We start from the raw sequence: 19,260 nt of genomic DNA, 5'->3' as shown, positions 1-19,260 counted from the left end.
GTTTATACCAGAAATGCCTGAAGGAATAAACAATACTCCATTGGTATATTGTTAATCGTGTGTTTTGTTTTATTCCTTCTTTTCTTCTGCATTGGATGTTGTTGCCACTAATCTGCTACCATTTTGGTTGATGCTACTGCAATTATCATGGACACTAGTGCACTGCACACCCACTAAGACAATAAAATCAAGGCAACATGAGCAAAAATAATACTATCTGTGAACCTTTTTAAAGGTGAATGAAAAAAGTACATAAGAGGCCGCCTTTTTGGGATGTTGCATAGGATACCACTTTGGCCACTTTATTCTAAATTGGATATGCTATTTGGTAGATTTAAAGTCACATACATGGTTTTAAATCTTTATGCCTTTAGTCATCCTCTTTTCTTTGAGAAAATATTCTGATTCCTTCTCCCTCAAATGGCTTTCAACGACCACTGCATCCTTCTTTAAGGAAAATCTAGTGGTGCATTAGGAGGATCAAGGTTATATATATATAACAAAATCACACAAGATTATACACATCATATTTGGCAACATAAAATTAGCCAGTAGAAACAAAACAGAACAGTTGATGCCATGCCTTGGGGTCGTTGAAGTGCACAAATCACAAAGAGGCTAAATTGCATCTGGTTGAAGTGCACAAATCACAAAGAGGCTAAATTGCATCTGATTCTTTCGGGATTTATTCAAATGATACTTACAGCAACGCATGGAGCAAAAGTATAAGTTATTCCAGTCGCTCTAACTTCCAAAGCAGTTGCAACCCCAATCCTTCTAACTAGATCCGCATCTCTGGAACACACTCAAAATGGATAAGAAATCTCTATGTGTGTCATGCAAATAGAAAAATGGCCAAAAGAGAAGGTTAACAAAAGTCCCCACAGATGGAAACAAAACTTGGAAAATTAAAAGTACCAGAATAATTGGTGGATTATACAAGAGCAGCCTACCTTTACTTCAGAAAATCTAGAGAAAGTTTTTTTGGCTGGAAATCTACTCTTACCATATGTTGGACGGTTAAAACTAATTAAATCTGTATTAAACAATTATCAGATATTTATATCTGCTGCCATACAGATCCCAAAATACATTCTGGATAAAATACAAACAGAATTCAAGATTTTCATTTGGTCTGTCCATTATATATATAATGATACAGATCCCAAAAAACAGAACAGAGAGAGAATGGGCAGGGATTTAGATAAAGTAAATACTTGGCAAAAAAATAACTAGCTGACATCAAAATTGATAAATACCATAACTATGATAAACACTAACACTATGCACATAATTGCTATTGTGCCCCTAATATCTCAAAATAAAAGTAAAGAACTCACCTTGATGCTCCAAGCCCAATGTTGTGAGGGAAAATGGTGGCACCATAGAGATTGTTGTGACCATGGACAGCATCAGTTCCATAGATTATTGGAATTCCCAGACGCGACCCAAGTGCCAATTTCTGGAAGTAATCGACCATATCCGCCCAATCAGCGGCAGAGGCATTCGTGGCAGGAGCACTACCACCACCACTGAGGACACTCCCTAAAAAAATGTTAGATTGGATGAACCAAAAAATATTATTAGAATTACTCAGAGTTCAATTCTAAAAATAGTCAGATTGGATGAACTAAAAAATGTAAGATTACAAGAATCACACAATTAAAAATCTAAAAAGAAGTCCACAGATTGATGGAAGTTTGGGGATAACAGGATTTTCTTTCCTATCGAATTTTCAAACAGATATCACGAGTACTTCGCTTAATTCGATGCATTAAGACACAACATTTTTCGATAGTTTTCTTTTCGAAGTGTTTGATTTTTTTCAGAGGCTTTTCATATTGTTGCGAAGTTTCCAGTTTTGGTTCCCTTATTTCTCATAAACAGCAGAGAGCCAGTTTGATAATATAAAGTAGGGAAAGAAAAAGAAGAGGAGAAAATGCAGAAGATTTGATGGGTGGGTGGAGTTACCAATAGAGAGGCCTTGGCCTGAAGAAAGATGGGCTACTGATTTGTCGATCTGGGCCATCTGGGCTGCTTTTTCCTTCAATGTCATGCGAGAGAGAAGGTCTTTTACCCGAGATTCAACAGGCCGGTTTGAATCTCTATAAATGCAAATGGGTGCCTCTGCTTCTTCACTCATTCTCCGAGATTTCACCTCTTCTTTCTTCCCTTCTCTTCCCTTTACCTATATAGAGCTACTGAAAGTGAAGGTCAGTGAAAGTGGACTGGGTCGTTGTTGTGAGAAAAAATACTGGAGAGAAGAAGAGCGTGAGAGAGCATTCTATCACGAAAATCGGGACTGTCTGCAAACAGGTTGTGTTTTGGTATTCATTATTATCTTAGGGTCCTGAGTGGGGCCGGCCTAAGCATGGGACTCAGCCAGGTATAAAGGGCCTAAGTATAGGACCCATACATGGTACCAGAGGTACCTAACACCTAACATTTGGTACCATAGCAACCACCAAGTCCTGCATTCAAGTCACATCAGGGGCGACAAATGCTAGAGTAAGAGAGAGTGTGCTGTTTGGCCCACCAAGGGTATGAGAGAGAGAGAGAATCGCCATGTGGCAGCAGTGTTTTACTCGACCACGTCGTCGTTATGGAGGAAGTTCCTTCAACATGGTATGGAGCCGAGTTTTGTTCCCTAAGATGGCCCTAACGTGTGACAATGCATTAGTAATGTTTGGCAATGGAAAATTCAGAGGCTTGTGTGCCATCAAGGTTCTTGCATACTCTAAAGGGCTTTCTCATTGGCTCGTGGTGATCCGAGAATAACTGTTTTTGGGCTTCTTTACCATACCATAAAAGAGAACAAGAAGGCAAAACAAAAGGGAAGATGCATTTAATTTCGTACATTCAGCAAATAATATTCTCAAACAATGGCGCCCTTGTGTCTTGTTTTTTCAAGTCCGCCCTTCAGTTTAGCATTCCTCGAAAAATGCTTTCAATTGGTGGGTTCTTGTTGTGAAACGACCAGTTACTCCAAAAGCTTAAGCTGCTGGAGAAGGCATTATTTAATCTTTTATACTTTAACACTTCCCCTCACATGTGGCCCCTCTTTTTTAGGGTTGGCCTACACGTGGCACATGTGGCCCCTCTTTTGGGTTTTGTAATTGCATGTGGATTTTGCTATCAAGGAGGTTTGAATCCGGGCATTACGGTAAATCTTATATCTTATAGTTGCAAATCTTACATTCACCCAATGATGAACTTTTGGTGATTAATTGCAGGTTGTTTTCTATGGGTCTTGAACATTACGGTAAAGGTGATTGGAGAAATATACCTCGGAATTTTGTCGTATCAAGAACCCCAACTCAAGTGGCTTCGCATGCTCAGAAATATTTCATCCGGAAACACAGCCTCATGAACGTCAATCTAGCGGCAAAAAAACCTTCTTCACCACTTGATTCACAGCAGCCCAACAATGGGGCTACAGTCTGCCCAACAGCATCTCAAATGCCTGCACGCCACCACCTTCATTCCAAATTATAAGCATAAAACTGTTATAGTATCATATATTAGCATTTGTGTTTATGTAAGCATAAACTGAGTGGTTGACGGGCGTACCCTGCTGCCATGGCTGATGAACTAAGGTGGTTTGATTCCAATTTCTGTAATTTGTTCTCTTTTAAGGCTTTCTTTTTTCGTAAGATCACTTTTCTAGTAGATAAAGCAATCTCTTTAAGGGAAGTAGAGACTCATCTTTTCTTTCCGGTTCTATCACTAACAAGTGAATATGGGCTCTGCTTCAAAAAATGTTAAATAGTTGTCAATAACAAGTGAATATAGGCTATATTTCAAAAATATAATAGCTTGCTGAAACACTATTTTACCCTCTGCACAGTGTTCTCACCCACCATCTCCATTTACTGAATCTCTGGACTTGTTCTCTTTGTCCTGTATTAAAATGACATGTATGAGAACAACTACGCGTACTGTCACCGTTGGGATCAATGCTCACAGGCAATTTTAGGTTCGACACATCGTCCCCATGACATCCTGTGTAAGGATAGGACTACAAAATCAATGATTTAGTATTTCTTAAGGAAACCCTAAATGAGGCTTAATGAATCAAGGGGCTAGGACTATTCGATCAAGGTGGTCTCAACAACATTTAACCAGTATTGTGGTCTCCAGTTGGATCAACGGATTCAATCACACTCATGTAGAACACATGTGGCCAAAAAGGTTGCTGTTAGGAAACAGCCATGAGGGAGTTTTCTACTGAAAATCATTGGCGAAACAACCTTTTCTACCCAAAAAGGTTGCTTTTAGTAATTTTCTACTCAAAATCATCACCATTACTGAGTGAGTGAAGGTGTGGTGTAATCATCCCATGAGGGAGTGCTTGTCTACAGTGTCATGAATCACTCTGCACTTGCTATTCTTAATTCACCTGTTTATCCCACAAATGCCTAAAGGAATAAACAATAGTCCATTGCTATTGTTATTGGTGGTGTTTTGTTTCTTTCCTTATCTTCTTATGTTTTGAGTGTTGTGTCCACTAATTTGCCACCATTTTTGTTAATGCTACTGCAACTCTCATAGACACTAGTGCAAACCCACTAAGACAATAAAATCAAGGCAACATGAGCTAGTCATCTGTCAACTTCTCTAAAGGTTAATGAAAAAAGGACATAAGAGGCAGCCTTTTTGGGGGTTGCATCGGAGAGCACTGTGGCCACTTTATTCTAAATTTTATATGCTATTTGGTAGATTTAAAGTCACATACATGGTTTCACATCTTTATGTCTTCAGTCATCCGCTTTTCCCCTTTGAAAAAAAAATTCCGATTCCTTCTCCCTCAAATGGCTTTCAACTACCTCTGCATCTATCTTTCAAGGAAAATCTAGTGGTGGGTTAACATGGTCAAGGTTCTATACCCCATCAAGCCTTCTCCATTGACCCAAAGGGATATGAGAATACCCCTTTTTATGGCTTACTCTTCCATACCACATTCAGAACAGAACAGGAAGGGAATTAGAGGCGGCATGTCTGGCAACCATGAAAAAAAAATCATAGAATATATGTTTAGCAAGTGTAAGAGAGGGGCAGAGAGAGAGAGAGAGAGAGAGGAGGGGGGGGGGGGGGAGTGTGTGCGCGCGCGCTGGGGGGAGTGGGCGCACGCGGAAGCATGGATTAGGGTTGGAAAACAGGGAAAACAAAATTACTATTTAAATATGGGATTTTTTTTTCCTTTGTTTGCCAACCCCATCACTTGCTCTCCTTCATTGCAGCCCTCTCAAATCTCTCTCACCGGCCCTCTCTACAGTCTCTCACATTGGGTAAACAAATATTCCATGTAATTTTTTTCATGGTTGCAAAACATATCTTGAATCTTTCCACATTCATTGATAATGTTCTGACAGTATAACATTTTCATATTCATACATGTGCTTTCCTTTACTGCTATACTAAATACCAGTAGGCATCTATAGACATGTAGCCATGCTATTATCAATCGATCTCTTGCTTTAAGGCAGAAAGTAGAGATGCTGTATTGTCTAGCATACATGAAATTGTGATGTTTCAGATACTATTTTACTATCAAAACTACACGCTAGAATTTCCTATATTCATTCTCAGTCCGAATCCAAGAGGAAAAAGAGGGTCATAGTGCTGATCCCCGGCATTCATGGGCAACTGAGCGACTCTTCTGAACCATGTTCGTGGCAGCACGCCCTCAAAGTCATAATCTCCAAACACAACATCTGTGATACCTTCTCCCTCACTCCCTGGCAACCAAGCAGTAACCAAAGCATCCATATTCTCCAACAGTTTTGGCTCCAAAACTAGAGGCCTTCCACATATCAGAATCACCAATGTTGGAACTCTGCCGGAGACAAAATTTATAACATGGGTTCCATTAAAAGGAATGTTGAGTTCTGAGTTGTCACCAAGACTTTCGGCATATGCAGGTTCCCCTGCGACAACAATTGCATATGAGAACTCTGTGCCTGTGAAGGTTGAGGGTGATGGGTTTGGTTCATAGATCACTTCTGTTCTCTCTCCAACTCCTGCTTTAATGGCTTCCAAGATAGTTGTGCCTGCAACAAGAAGAAAAAAAATCATAAGCTTCTCATTCTTAAATGCCAAAAAATAACATTTAGGTTATCTACTAAAGCAGCCAGTTCTTTTTGTTGGCCCAACTTTACATTCTAGTAAATGTGACTAGAATCTTGGCAAAAAGCTCAACAGTATGAGACCTAAATGTGTCTACAAATACCCCAATTCATTGTGTCCGAAGCTGACCAGATAAATTGAAATACCATCCTTATATAAATTCCCGGAGAGATTCCTTGACGAACATGAGGATCTTCCTAAATGCATCTACATGGGGCGGCCCACTGCGTAGGCTTTGCAGACCTGGCTAATAATATCAACCATGTAGGATTTGTAACAGCATAAAGTTACATGGTTCCTTCAAAACTTACTATTTTCCTAAGCTTCATCTCGGCCCCTTATTACCAAACATGGCAAGAAGCAAAAGCAGAGAAGCAATTAAAAAGTACAGAATAAGCTTATTCTAGGACCCTAAGCACCTACGAATTGTGGGATTCCAAAGCAGGGGTGACACCTGCAATCAAAGATTTGAGCAAGTACTGATTGGTGTCTATGAGGGTTTTCATAGGGCAATTGATCAATATCAAATGCATAGTTTCTTTGATTAATAAAGAAATTGTTTTTTCATACTTCTATATCAAGAAAGTGTATGTGTTTTTCAACTTTCAAGGAAAATTGCAATTTCTACAAGTAGAACTTCCATTCCAGTTTTGGACTGCACGTCAATCCTTTAATCCTCTGTTTAGGAAACTGATTTGCATGAGTCACCTAAGCGACAAAGCTAAGATCTTATTGCTGATTACACCTTATACGACTTTATGGCAGTTGTGAGATGAGAGGAATTTGGAATAGAAGGGCCTTCGAAGACAAGTGCAAATGTGTGGGAAAAGTCATTAGAGATGTTAAGAACTAATGAGAGTTGGGTTTAGTGAGAGAATTTTCGGGGGGTGCCTATCCAAGACCTTTCTTGAAATTGTGAGTTTCTCATTTGAGTTCATAGCACTAAGTAGAATTGCAATGTTATCTGGAAGCCTCCTCTCAGTTATATTAAATTTGACTTTGATAATATGGGAACCTGGGGTCCAGTAAGGGTCGGTTATGTTTTTAGGAAGGAATTATAAAAGCTTTCTTTGGTCCTCTTGGTGTCATAGGCCCAAACAAACCCAAAGCTAGGGCATTGCTAGTTGGCTTTCACATTTCTACTAGTGAGTTGAGTACTGGGACTTGGGTTGAGCGAGATTCTTATAAGATGAAAGTTCTTCAGTAGAATTAAGGAGTAAATAGATTTAGACATATCTGCGTATCCTAAAACAAGATTGAAGAAGACATCATTGGATAGTCAAAAATAAAACTATCAGAGAGATGCGTAAGGTCAAGAGATCAACACTTATGATGAATATAAGAGAAATTGAAACATATAACAATGAAAACCCATCTCTTGAAAGGTATTGCAAAGTAATTTTCTGTTCGTCATGTACTGCATACCAATTGTTATTTTTCCACTGGTTCCGTGCCAGGTTATTGTCCATCCTCCACATTGGTAACCGAGATCATCAGCATGAATTCCTGCAACAAGAATTCTTCCAGCATTTCTGTCTAGAGGAAGAAGTGGTTTATTAACATCTTTTCCATTCTTTAACAGAACCAGGGACTTTCGAACTGCTTCACGTGCCAGTTCTCTGTGCATCTGTGAGAATAAGAAGCATGGGAAGAGATAAATTTACACCCAAAAAATGTCAGAACTATTAGAAAGTCGATAATATACTTGAAAGGAAGACTATTTGTCTAAAACTCATGCCAACTTATGTACAATGAAAAATGATCAAGTCAATATACTCCTTGTCCAGCATACACACCAAGTTGGCAGTGATATATGTATAGGGAAGAATTATAAGGAAGGCCCCTGGGAAATTTAACAATACACAAGACAAGATAACCCAATTAAGAAAAAGCCAAACTATAAAGTTTTGATTAATTGTTTCAAATGAGGCAAAGAAAGCTACTAGCTTTTTCTCAAAAACAGTTAAATGACAATTTCATGTTTAAGGGGTAAGTTTTTCTATGAAAAACTAAAAAAGATCAATCACGTACTTGAACATAATTGATCAAATAATCGAGATAACTCAATTGAGTAATCTTGATCAAATACTTGGAAACTCGAAAGTCATATTATAGCATATGCTCTTTAAACTTGAGAACTCAATCAAGTGCTTCACTGACTGTCAAGTTTAACTCGAACTTGGTCACTCATCACATTTGATTCGAATATCTAGCTTTTAAAACTTTTGGCCATCATGATATAATAACCAGAGAGGACACTGTGACCACAGATTGACAACACATGGGCCGAAATTAGCCGAAGGCCAAAAGGCCAAGATGTTCTAGAACAAGAGCAAGAATGCAAATTAATAATGTTATAGGAGTTGTAGGCAGTTGATAGTCACTTAAAATATAAAGTTAAGCTTGTGGATCTGGATATATCGGCTGAAAAATAGCAAAAAGCATTTACACTTTCTTGACATATAGAGAACAGTTTAATGATGAGAGACATTTTCAAAAGTTGAGGAACTTTTTTAATTAATCTCAGGTGCTAGATATGGGATTCCATTAAAGAACTACTAGTTTCTAAGAAGAATTTATTCATATACTATATGATCAACAAACTTTGAAAAACAAAATAACCAAGCTTCATTTATGTCATTTATATAACTCCGCAATCTTACCTTGCAACCCACTACATCTAGCAAAGATCTGTCAGCCAAAGGGTGTTCAAATAGTCCAGCAACGAATTTGACTCTCAGTATCCGTTCCACGGCATCATCAATTCTGGCCATGGGTATGTCCCCTGATTCCACCAGAAATATCAAATCCTCAATGAACTTTTCATATCTGAAAGGCACCATCACCTGTAAAGTTTCTCAGACAGGAAAATGAAAAGGTGAATAACTTGTAGAAAGATTTCCATTAAGATTTAGGTACTCAATCTATACCATGTCAATTCCTGCATTAACTGACGCAGAAATGCAATGACGATAGTCTGATCCATGAGGACGAGAGAGTCTGTCAATACCTTCCCAATCTGAAACCACGAAACCCTGAAAAAAATATTTGATGTGGAGAGTCACTGATACAAATCATATAGGGTTTTCAGTAAAGCAATAGCATTTCGAAAATCTATTGAGAAAAATAAGGTTATTTATTATAAAGTAAACGTTCAGAAAAAAGATGAAAATGTGATATGGTAACAAGCTTGCTGATTCGTTCCACAATTTCAGGAGATCGAGCAGCTCCTCTTTCATTCCCGGTCAGTTTTATCTCTAGCATTTATAAAGATACAAGTTGAATGATAGTGTGGGATATAGTGGTCTTATATTTGGAACTACATGCCAGATTTGCAAAGTTGATGCTTTACGGGAGCCAGATGGGTCCTTTAATATAATTCTCCTATGATCAATAACTTTTTTTGCTATCCACTTGATTAAAAAAAGAAAAATGAAAAATAGGGCCAAGGATCGAGAGTGGTACCTTGAAACCTAGTTTCTCTTTCAAAAGATGAGTTAGAAGAAAATGGTTAGAGTGCAATTTGCTTCCATTCCAGCTGGAATAAGATGGCATGACAGTGGAGACTCCTTGATCTAGACAATCCAGATAAGGCTTGATATGAATCCGCTCCAAGTCATCAAAGGATGATATAGCGTTACCCTCATTTATCCCTCCATCTGTACCCCCATCTCCAACAAAATGTTTGGCACAAGCAATAACATTTCTTCTGCAATCAGATAAACGAATCAATGCAGCAATTTGACTGTCGAACCAGGAAATATTTCTAGAAGTTTCGAGTATGTCCATTGTTGTTGTTAAATCCTGCAATCTAGAATTCAAATCCTAAAGATCGATTCATACCCCATGGAACTGATTCACAATTCAGCTTGAGTCTCACATGACATCAAGACTCACTCAAAAAAATGGAATGGCCGAGTTTTATAAACCATGGTTGTTAATGGTTTTAAAAGTAGTGACCTAATGAACTGAAGGGGGGTTTAATAAAGTGTTTCTGTTATCGTTCCAGAAAAGGGTAGCAATATAAAATTGCAGATTTTTTTGTTTTGAATGATGAGAAATTTTATTAATAAGAAAGGGGAAGGACCCTGGGACCAAGATTGTCACTACAAACCAAAAGAGGCGAAGCAACAAAATGCTAGCATAAGTACAAACAAAGCCCTCAAGGAAGAAGGTGATCAAAGATCACCAAACTATTTCTGCCTACACCCGATCGGGCTAGTCTATTTGCATCATTGTTGGCCGATCTTCTCACATGCTGGAAAGAGGGATGGAAGCTCGCCAGACAATCTTGAATCTCGTCCATGAAGTCATATTGAAGATAATATATTCTTTCCCATGCAAGATGGGTTTGGACGCTCTATTCCATTCATTACAACATTCAAATGCCAAAAATGATACAAATTAATTTGTGTTTGATGTAGAATGCAAGAATTTGTTGATTTGACCATTTCAAAAAAAATTGCAATTAACAATCTGATCATATGAGTTTAATTCAATAAAATTCAGATATGACCGTGCTTATGTACTGTTGAAGAATTTTGATTACATTTCTTTTAATATGTGAGCTCGATTGAACCAATTAAATATAAAAATGTTAAATAAGCTAAACTCCATTGTGACCTGGTGGTCACGGATTCGAGTCAATTAAACAGCCTCTCTGCAAAGCAGTGGTAATGCTGCGTACATCTAGCCCTCCCCAGACCCTGCAATGGCGGAAGCCTTGTACACTGGGCCGCCCTTTTTTTAAGCTAAACTCCAGAAAGAGAAAAGAGAGAACTAGATAAAGGATTGATGCAATTTTTCAGTGTAAATTGCTCAGTAACTGAATCAAGTTGAAACTGACAGAAACAAGTTAAATGTAAGAGAGAGACTTATGAGCTGTGGTCTAAGGTATTCTAGTTCATGATTAGTACAGATTACTGTGTTTTGAAGAAGGAGACTCTCTTGAGATTGCAAATCATGGATTTAATTGAGGTGTTAAAGTGAAGTTCAGATATGCAGCACTTTCAACAAAGCTAACTCTCTAGATTAATCTCTACTTAACCTTAAAGCACTCCTGGATTTGCATGCACTCCTTTTCTTGAATTATCAAAAGAACAAGTGCTTGCACATGGGAAGCACTGAAATTAGAAAAGCTATCGACTGATAGCTTTCTTTCTACCTTCCAGCTACATAAGGGTAGCCCTTGGGGTGTCCTTCAGGTGGTGATCCCTGTAAGCCAGTGACAATGGAGCTCATTGTTTGAACAATTTCAGGGTCTTCACTGAAACTTTCATAGCATCTTCCCCATCTCGGATCTCTGCAAACCTGACACAAGCCACTATAGTATTATGCAGGAAAATGTAATTTTAAGTAGAGGGAAATACAAAAAAAAAGAAAAAAAAGAGCCATTGGATCTCTTCAAGTAGATTCATAGCAATAGCAATGTTTAAAAACTCATCGGACTATTTCAAAATTTTGAAAATCAGGACTACAGCATAAGTTTTCAAAATCAAGAAACACAATTAAGTATTTGGCTGTGCTTTGAATGAAACAGAATTTGGCCCTCATCAAGTCTGGGTTTATTTCGAAATTTTTGACATAGGTATATATCGAATCGAGCATTTGGTGATTTGATCCAGATGCAAGAGGCGTTGGCATCCCATCTAAAGTGTGAATTCCTCCAAAAAAGAAAAAGGAAAATAAAAGTGAAGAATGAAAGAAATTAGCTCAACAAAGAATTTTTATCATGGCATACTACGCAAACCTGTGTAACCTATATTGCTGTGTTGGAAAAGAAAGAGGTGGAGGGGCAAAAGAAGAAGCACATTTCAAGGTTTGACTAAAAGAAAGTCTCTCATTAAAGGGATGATTGATTAATATGGAAAATGTCAAACCAAGGTCACACAATTAAGCAGAAAATTTCTTTAATGTGTTTCAAATCTCTAGAAAAGAGAAAAAAAAAACTCCCAGAGAAGGGAATTTCTCCCAATAGGATAGTCAAATCAATCACTAAACCAAATTCAAATTTTGCAAGGCTTTGAGGCCTTGATCATTCTTGGCAGAGTGACTGAATGCACAGTAAGATATAGGGGCAGCCCAGTGCACGAGGCTCCAGCCATTGCAGGGTCTGGGGAGGGCTAGATGTAAGCAGCCTTTCCCCCGCTTTGCAGAGAGGCTGTTTCCGTGACTCAAACCCGTGAGTCCGTGACCACCAGGTCACAATGGAGCAACCTTACCGTTGCGCAAAGGCTCGCCCTCCACAGTAAGATATAGTCAGACCCAAATTATTATATGTCGAGCTAGCTCCTAGTCTATCTAATTTATAGACTTTAGAATGTCTCACCAGCTGTAAAGAATTCATATTATTTCGCCTTCCCAAAAGATCAGATTAAGAGAGAAGTATCATTTATCTTCCCGTCTTTCCACACTGTCAAATTAAAAAGAGAGGTTTCACATGTAATATTAATATCTCCCCCTCAGTCTCCTATCCAATGGTTCAAGAAACTCATCCCTACAACATGGTTTTAGAGAGCATTTACATCTTTACATTGATTTAATTTCTTAATTTCAAATTGCAACCTAGCAAGGTTTAAATACTAGTTTACTACAACATCTTAAGAATGCTTTGCGCTTGTTTATGGTTTGTAACAATCGAAAAAGTCTTTTCAACTTCTCAATGCGTATCAGGAAAATGGTTTTTCTTAATGAAAAAGAAAAATTAATTTCATAATATAAGTTTTACCTTGGTCAAGCTCTCATGCTAGCCCAAGTTTTTAAACACAGATTTAAAGATAAGAAAATGGTACTATAAGTCATATGTTTCCAAATGTAAATGGTTAATTACCCAACCCAGTATATCCATAAGAAGAGAATACCCTAAAAAAGAGTCAATAAACTATATATATATACAAGGGAATGATATTTCCAACCATGTCTCGGCATTTCCACCCCCTTTTGTTTGTCTTTCTCCTGAAAATAAAGTCATTTTCAGGAGAAGAAAAAGAAAAGGGGGTGGAAATATCGTTTCCCTAAGTCATTTTAAGGAAAAATTTTAAGGAAAAAAAACAGAAGGCGTGGAAATATTATTTCCTTGTACACAGAAATATAGGGGAATGATATAACAAAATCAGATGTGATTATATACATCATATTTGGCGAGATAAAATTAGCCAGTATAAACAAAACAAAATAGTTGATGCCATGCCTAGGACTTGTTGAAATGCACAAATCACAAATCATCTTGCATCAAATACTTACAGCAATGCAAGGAGCAAAAGCATAAGGTATTCCAGTCGCTCTAACTTCCAAAGCAGTTGCAACCCCAATCCTTCTAACCAGATCTGCATCTCTGGAATACACTTAAAATGGATAAGAAATCTATATGTGTGTGATGGAAATAGAAAATGGCCAAAGAGAAGGTTAACAAAAAGTTCCCAAAGAATTTCACAAAGCTTAGAAAAATAAAGGTACCAGAATCATTGGCGGGTATCAGTGTTCCATTCTAATCTATTTGAATTACATTCAGCTTTAACTATTAATATTTTGAATACTAGAGAAAAAATAGTAAAGGGAGAACAGTCAAGAAAACTAAGAGCAGCCTGCCTTTAATTCAGAAAATATAGAGGAATTTTTTTTTACTGGAAATATGCTCTTAGACTATGTTGGACGGTTAAAACTTATTAATCTGTATTAAACAGTTATCGGATCTCTATATCTGCTGACATACAAATACCAAAAGACATTCTAAATAAAATATAAACAGAATTCAAGTTTTTCTTGTGGTCCTGTCTATGACATAGAATTCAAGTTTTTCTTGTGGTCCTGTCCATGATACACGCACGAGCGCACAGAATTCAAGTTTTTCTCGTGGTCGTGTCCATGACACATGCACACACGGACACACAAAATAGACAGACAACATCAATTGGGACTGAAATATGTAGATCAAAAGATTAAATCATTTTTGACATAGATAATTAGTAGATTAGAATCGTGTAGCCTTGTTGACAAAGGAGTGAATGTTTTCATGAATTGAAACTTGCTGTGGGTTTTATGGAGTAGACAAAATGTCTGAAAATGGAGGATAGAAGTGGAGAAGGGAAAAGAAAAAAATGTGCAAAATTATTTTTGTGGAAGAAAAGGCTTCAAGTCAAGAAGGGGTAAAATCTACTTTTTTCCTGCTTGCCTGTAGATACATGACACCAATTTAGCAGTTGTTCGGAAACCATTATGATAATGACTGCGGTCTCTTTTCTAGGTGCGGAGAATGAAAAATGATAAGAATTCCTTACATCTCATTCGGTTCACCCGACCGACAAAGCCCGTTTGCAAATCTTCTCTTTTTTATATGAAAAAAAAGATGGGATTCTGTGGAGCGACTCTGAGTAGATTCCCATATTCTCATCAATCCGTTTCTGCCCATTTATTCTGGCGAGAATGAGAACTCTTGCCGAACACACCCTTATAATCTCATGATCACCATTGAAGCTCTAGAAATCTTTTATGGAAATCTTGATGTGACTTTTAGACTTCCTAGGCTATTAGGCTTCACCTACGTTCTAATATATTCCAAAAATGACAAAAAAAAGCATTAAAATATGAAAGAAACACAAATACATAACGCAAGAAAATTGAAGATTTATGTGGTTCGGCAGTGTGCTTCCATTCCTATCAGACAAGAAACACGCCCAACAAAAAAAAGGCAACGCCCAAAATGTCACACACATGTAAACCTAATCTGTGGCTTATATATTAATGCCACTACATCAAGAAGTACCAAAATATCTTTATAGCAGAAACCGAAAATTAAAACTTGTACAACTGTGTGTGCATTGCACACAGTAGTCTGTCAGGGTGATAAATCACTCTAGAATAGAAGACAATTGGCACAACAATCTCCATGTTGACTTGAATTCTAATACATCTTTTACAACATGCAAAAATTTCTACCAATTAAAACATTGTGGTTTACCATGAAACCAACAATCTTTTTTCAGACCGATTAGTCTTCTTGCAAATATTGCATTGAGGTTTAGAGTTTGTAGAGTGTATATCTCTCTCGTAATTATTTCTAGCTCTTCCTCTTCCAGATCTTCCACCTCTATTTGTGTCGCCTCCTATCTTAACTGAACCTGATTGCAGTTTCTCAAAAGTACCTTGAAAGCCAAGGGTTAGCTTAGATTGAAAAGCACTTTCAACAAAATTTTCAATACGCCTATTTAAACTGTGTTCATGAGATTGTAAAATCCCATCGACTCTTGAATAGACAAATAGGAAATATCCTTTGTTTCTTCTATTGCGACGATAATAGATTATATTTTTGTGGTAAAATGGTCAAAATCTTTTCCACAACTCTTTGATCAGTTAAGTTTTCTCCATAAGATTTCATTTGATTTATTATCTTCACAATTAGAGAGAAATTATCATTCACCATTTCATATTCTTTCATTTGTATATTTTCTAATTGTCTTCTACGAGATTGGAGTTTAATAGCAACTACCCTGCTATTATCTAAAATTCTATTTGTTAAATGTCCCATGCTTCTTTGGCTTTAATGGCACCAATAGTCCTTGGAAAGATGGACTCTTATATTCCCTGTTGAACGAAGAATAGAGCCTTGGTATCCATCTTTTTGCCCTCCTTCAATTTCACATTTTGAGGATTCATTAGTGTGCCAATTGTGCCGGTTGGGCATAATCGTTCACCCCCAAATCTCATAACTCTTGGACAAAAATAATGTCTTTATCTTTGTACTGAAAAACTTGTAGTTATCTCCTCCAAAGATGAAAATAGTGGGCTGGCAAATGCTTCAAGTATCACCACTATCTCTTGAGTTGTCACCTGCAGAACCTCTTCTCTTCCAGAGTTCCAGTTGTAAGACGCTCAACTTGAACTTAGCTTTTATACCACTTTGTTAGAAAATGGAGGGTAGAAGTAGAGAAGGAAAAAGAAATAAAATGCGAAAGCATTTTTGTGGCAGAAGAGGTTTGAAGTAAATAAGTAAAATCTAGTTTCATGATGGAGGACTTTGCAAGCTCTAGAAGTTTACTAGAGAAATATTGATGTGACAAGACTTTCTAAACTCTTAGATTTCACCTAGATTCGAGTATATTCCCAAAAAACACAAAAGAAACTAAAAGGCACAAACTGTAGACATTTCTCAGAACAACATTCTGGGAACTTCCTAAAAGTGTACTACATTTCAACAAAAGATATCTGAAAAATGACTGTTTGTGGATAAATTGCAAGATCCCAAGCAATTGATCTAGCGGTTGCATGGGAGTAAAAATGTCAAAGACTACAAAGAAGCATATAAGGCACAGTTTAGAATACGGTACTAAAGATACAAGCTTCTGCCTGCACAAGGATCCAAGATGGAGGACTTGGTGAGTGGTTCAGACAGCAAGCAATAATATGATCTAAAGTCAAACACTTCATATAAGACAGTAAACACAATATTCCTGTAGATTGACGCATGGAAAATGATAAAGGAGGTGCAACTTCCTCACATATCAAGCACAGACAAAATCATGTGGACCCCCAATCCAAATGGTTTCTTCACATCCAAAATGGCCTTCCAATCAGTAAAAGAAAAATATCCCTAGTAAGAATGGTGGAAGACATGATGAAAAGGCAAAAATACCCCAAAAACACAGTTCCTTCTCCTTGTAAGCATGTCAAGGTAAACTTCACAGTCCACCCATTAATCCCTAATGAAACTGGCCTTAAATTGAACCGAAATGCATTCACCACAAATCAAATGTATACACAGAGCCATCTGTTCTTTAGATAATCTTACTCTGCATGTTTTGGGTAGATTTCTGTTCAGGGAAACTGAAAAGTAAAGTTTGAGGAGAGATAAGGTGGATCCTCAAGATCTATAGGGGAAAGGTGCAAAAAGTGTGACTGTGAAAATAGCTTTCTGTGCTTCAGTAGAAAGTAAGGATACAAAGAATATTTCAAAAGAAAGAATTGTGTATGTCAAAAATTGTAAAAGACATTCTTCTCGGTATCGAGAAACAGCTTAGATTTCTAAATCTCAAAGATCTTCATGGCACTCACTAAGAAGAAAGAATTCAAGGATTGGGCTGTAATCTGAATTACTGAACCCTGTGTCAATAAAAGATCAAAACATGTTATTAGGCCAAACCAGACCTCAACTAGATAAAAGTAGACACAGATGGAGCCAAACAACATTGAAAAGCAATTCCGAATAAAGAGAAAGAAAAACGGATCTGTGAGTTTTCAAATGGAACCTGTAGGTGTCTTGCTAAACCCAGTTCAACAATCAAAAAGAGGACATGAACGAATTGAGATGAGTTCTACAAAATGTTTACAAAATGCTGAAAAGAAAGACAAAAATAGTTAAGCACACTGTGAAATGTAAAACAGCACGGTTTTCATAAAAGACATTGAATTCCCCTATGATATATAAAAAAGCTGAAATGGTCAATTAAAAAAAAAAAAAACAGAAAAGATAGAGGAGGGCCAGGGAATAAGATACAGTATATACTTGATAAAAATAATTTGCTAACATCAATACTGATAACTATTAACTAACCAACTTCTCCAAAAGCTTAAGCTGTTGGAGAAAGGCGTTATTTATCTTTTACTTTAGCACATGTGGCCCACTTGGCAAACACATGGCACATGTGGTCCCACTTTGGGCCGACCGTCGCATGTGGATTTTTGTTTTTTGCCATCCGGGAGGTTTGAACTCGAGACCTTTGGCTCATACCATGTTAACTAACCAACTTCTCCAAAAGCTTAAGCTGTTGGAGAAAGGCGTTATTTATCTTTTATACTTTAACAATAACCACCATAATTATGATAAACACTAATACTATGCACATCATTGCTATTGTATCCCTAATATCTCAAAATACGAGTAAAGAACTCACCTTGTTGCTCCAAGCCCAATGTTGTGAGGGAAGATGGTGGCACCATATAGATTGTTGTGACCATGGACAGCATCAGTTCCATAGATGATTGGAATTCCCAGACGCGACCCAAGTGCCAATTTCTGGAAATAGTCAACCATATCTGCCCAATCAGCTGCAGAGGCATTCGCGGCAGGGGCACTACCACCACCACTGAGGACACTCCCTACAAAAATGTTAGATTGGATGAACCAAAAAAATGTTATTAGAATTACCCAGAGTTAAATTCTAAAAATAGTCAGATTAGATTAATTAAAAAAATCTAAATACAATTGTGTCGAATCTAAGAAGAAGAGGAGATTTGTGGGGGGGTGGGGGTGGAGTTACCAATGGAGAGGCCTTGGACTGAAGAAAGATGGGCTACTGATTTGTCGATTTGGGCCATTTGGGCTGCTTTTTCCTTCAAGGTCATGCGAGAGAGAAGATCTTTTACCCGAGATTCAATGGGTTGGTTTGGATCTCTGTATATGCAAATGGGTGCCTCTGTTTCTTCACTCATTCTATCAGATTTCACCTCTTCTCTCTTCCCTTCTCTTCATTTTACCTATATAAGAGCTACTTGGGAAGAAAGTCAAGGTACGTGAAGATAGACTGAGTCGTTTGTGAGGGAAAAATAATGGAGAAAAAGGGCGTGAGAGGTGAGGGAAGAATACTGGAGAAAAAGGGCGTGAGAGGTGAGGGAAGAATACTGGAGAAAAAGGGCGTGAGAGCATTCTATCAAGAAAATGGGGAGGGATCCCACAGGAAAACTACATATTTGTACTTTTCTGTCTGTTTCGTTTGGCAGATAGGCTATGATATTTTACTACTACCATGTTTTGATTCTTTTGATAATGAGACGAAATCACCTTGTCTTTTCTTTCTTAATTAGAGCCCTTAATGTAAAATAATAGAAAATTAAATTTCACTAATCTTGGATGCTTACAAAGAGAATCCATTGGTGCTTATATTGAGCACTTTCATAATAAACATATAAATAAATCAAGACAACTATGGAAAGAGATAACACTAGAATATTTTAATCTAACATAATCAAATCTACTTTCCTAATCTCTCTTGCTTGCCTCTTCTAATCCCACTTGGCTAATTTATCTAGTTGCTTCATTTAGCCAACTTACCCAATCTACCTCCAAAATGATCCAACGGTGAGATCTTAACCCAATCCAACCGTTGTATCCCACATATTCTAACATGCCCCCCTCAAACGTAT

At 37.5% G+C, this 19,260-nt stretch overlaps 2 protein-coding genes across 2 annotated transcripts; both read right to left on the bottom strand.

Moving 5' to 3' along the window:
* Positions 1 to 550: 550 nt before the first annotated feature.
* LOC143878443 (uncharacterized) lies at positions 551 to 2,328 on the bottom strand. Its single transcript, XM_077380733.1, has 3 exons — positions 1,972 to 2,328; positions 1,341 to 1,545; positions 551 to 795 (listed from the first exon to the last, which is right to left on the bottom strand). Exons 1-3 carry the CDS (start codon positions 2,141 to 2,143, stop codon positions 690 to 692), a joined length of 483 nt encoding a protein of 160 aa, XP_077236848.1. The 5' UTR covers positions 2,144 to 2,328; the 3' UTR covers positions 551 to 689.
* A 3,005-nt stretch (positions 2,329 to 5,333) lies between these two features.
* LOC143879941 (uncharacterized) lies at positions 5,334 to 18,718 on the bottom strand. The gene is made up of 9 exons (XM_077382644.1): positions 18,378 to 18,718; positions 18,012 to 18,216; positions 13,369 to 13,459; positions 11,291 to 11,436; positions 9,592 to 9,835; positions 9,057 to 9,161; positions 8,790 to 8,972; positions 7,552 to 7,753; positions 5,334 to 6,050 (listed from the first exon to the last, which is right to left on the bottom strand). The coding sequence occupies exons 1-9, from the start codon at positions 18,547 to 18,549 to the stop codon at positions 5,557 to 5,559; spliced, it is 1,842 nt and encodes a 613-aa protein (XP_077238759.1). The 5' UTR covers positions 18,550 to 18,718; the 3' UTR covers positions 5,334 to 5,556.
* Between the last annotated feature and the right edge of the window lie 542 nt (positions 18,719 to 19,260).

The sequence above is a fragment of the Tasmannia lanceolata genome, unplaced genomic scaffold (assembly GCF_043159265.1).
Source record: "Tasmannia lanceolata isolate RefF3 unplaced genomic scaffold, GAP_Taslan_0.1 ptg000006l, whole genome shotgun sequence".
Taxonomy (NCBI): Eukaryota; Viridiplantae; Streptophyta; class Magnoliopsida; order Canellales; family Winteraceae; genus Tasmannia; species Tasmannia lanceolata.
This window is presented reverse-complemented; position numbering and strand designations above follow the sequence as displayed.

Excerpts from the sequence above, each read along its gene's own strand:
- LOC143878443 (XM_077380733.1), bottom strand. The coding sequence starts at position 2,143 with ATGAGTGAAGAAGCAGAGGCACCCATTTGCATTTATAGAGATTCAAAC. Across the intron at positions 1,546-1,971 it reads AGGCCAAGGCCTCTCTATTG|GGAGTGTCCTCAGTGGTGGT; the intron begins GTAACTCCACCC and ends ACATTTTTTTAG. Across the intron at positions 796-1,340 it reads ATTGGGCTTGGAGCATCAAG|AGATGCGGATCTAGTTAGAA; the intron begins GTGAGTTCTTTA and ends AGTGTGTTCCAG.
- LOC143879941 (XM_077382644.1), bottom strand. The coding sequence starts at position 18,549 with ATGAGTGAAGAAACAGAGGCACCCATTTGCATATACAGAGATCCAAAC. Across the intron at positions 9,836-11,290 it reads TACCCTTATGTAGCTGGAAG|AAGAAATGTTATTGCTTGTG; the intron begins GTAGAAAGAAAG and ends ATCTGATTGCAG. Across the intron at positions 9,162-9,591 it reads AAGAGAAACTAGGTTTCAAG|GGTTTCGTGGTTTCAGATTG; the intron begins GTACCACTCTCG and ends TATTTTTTTCAG.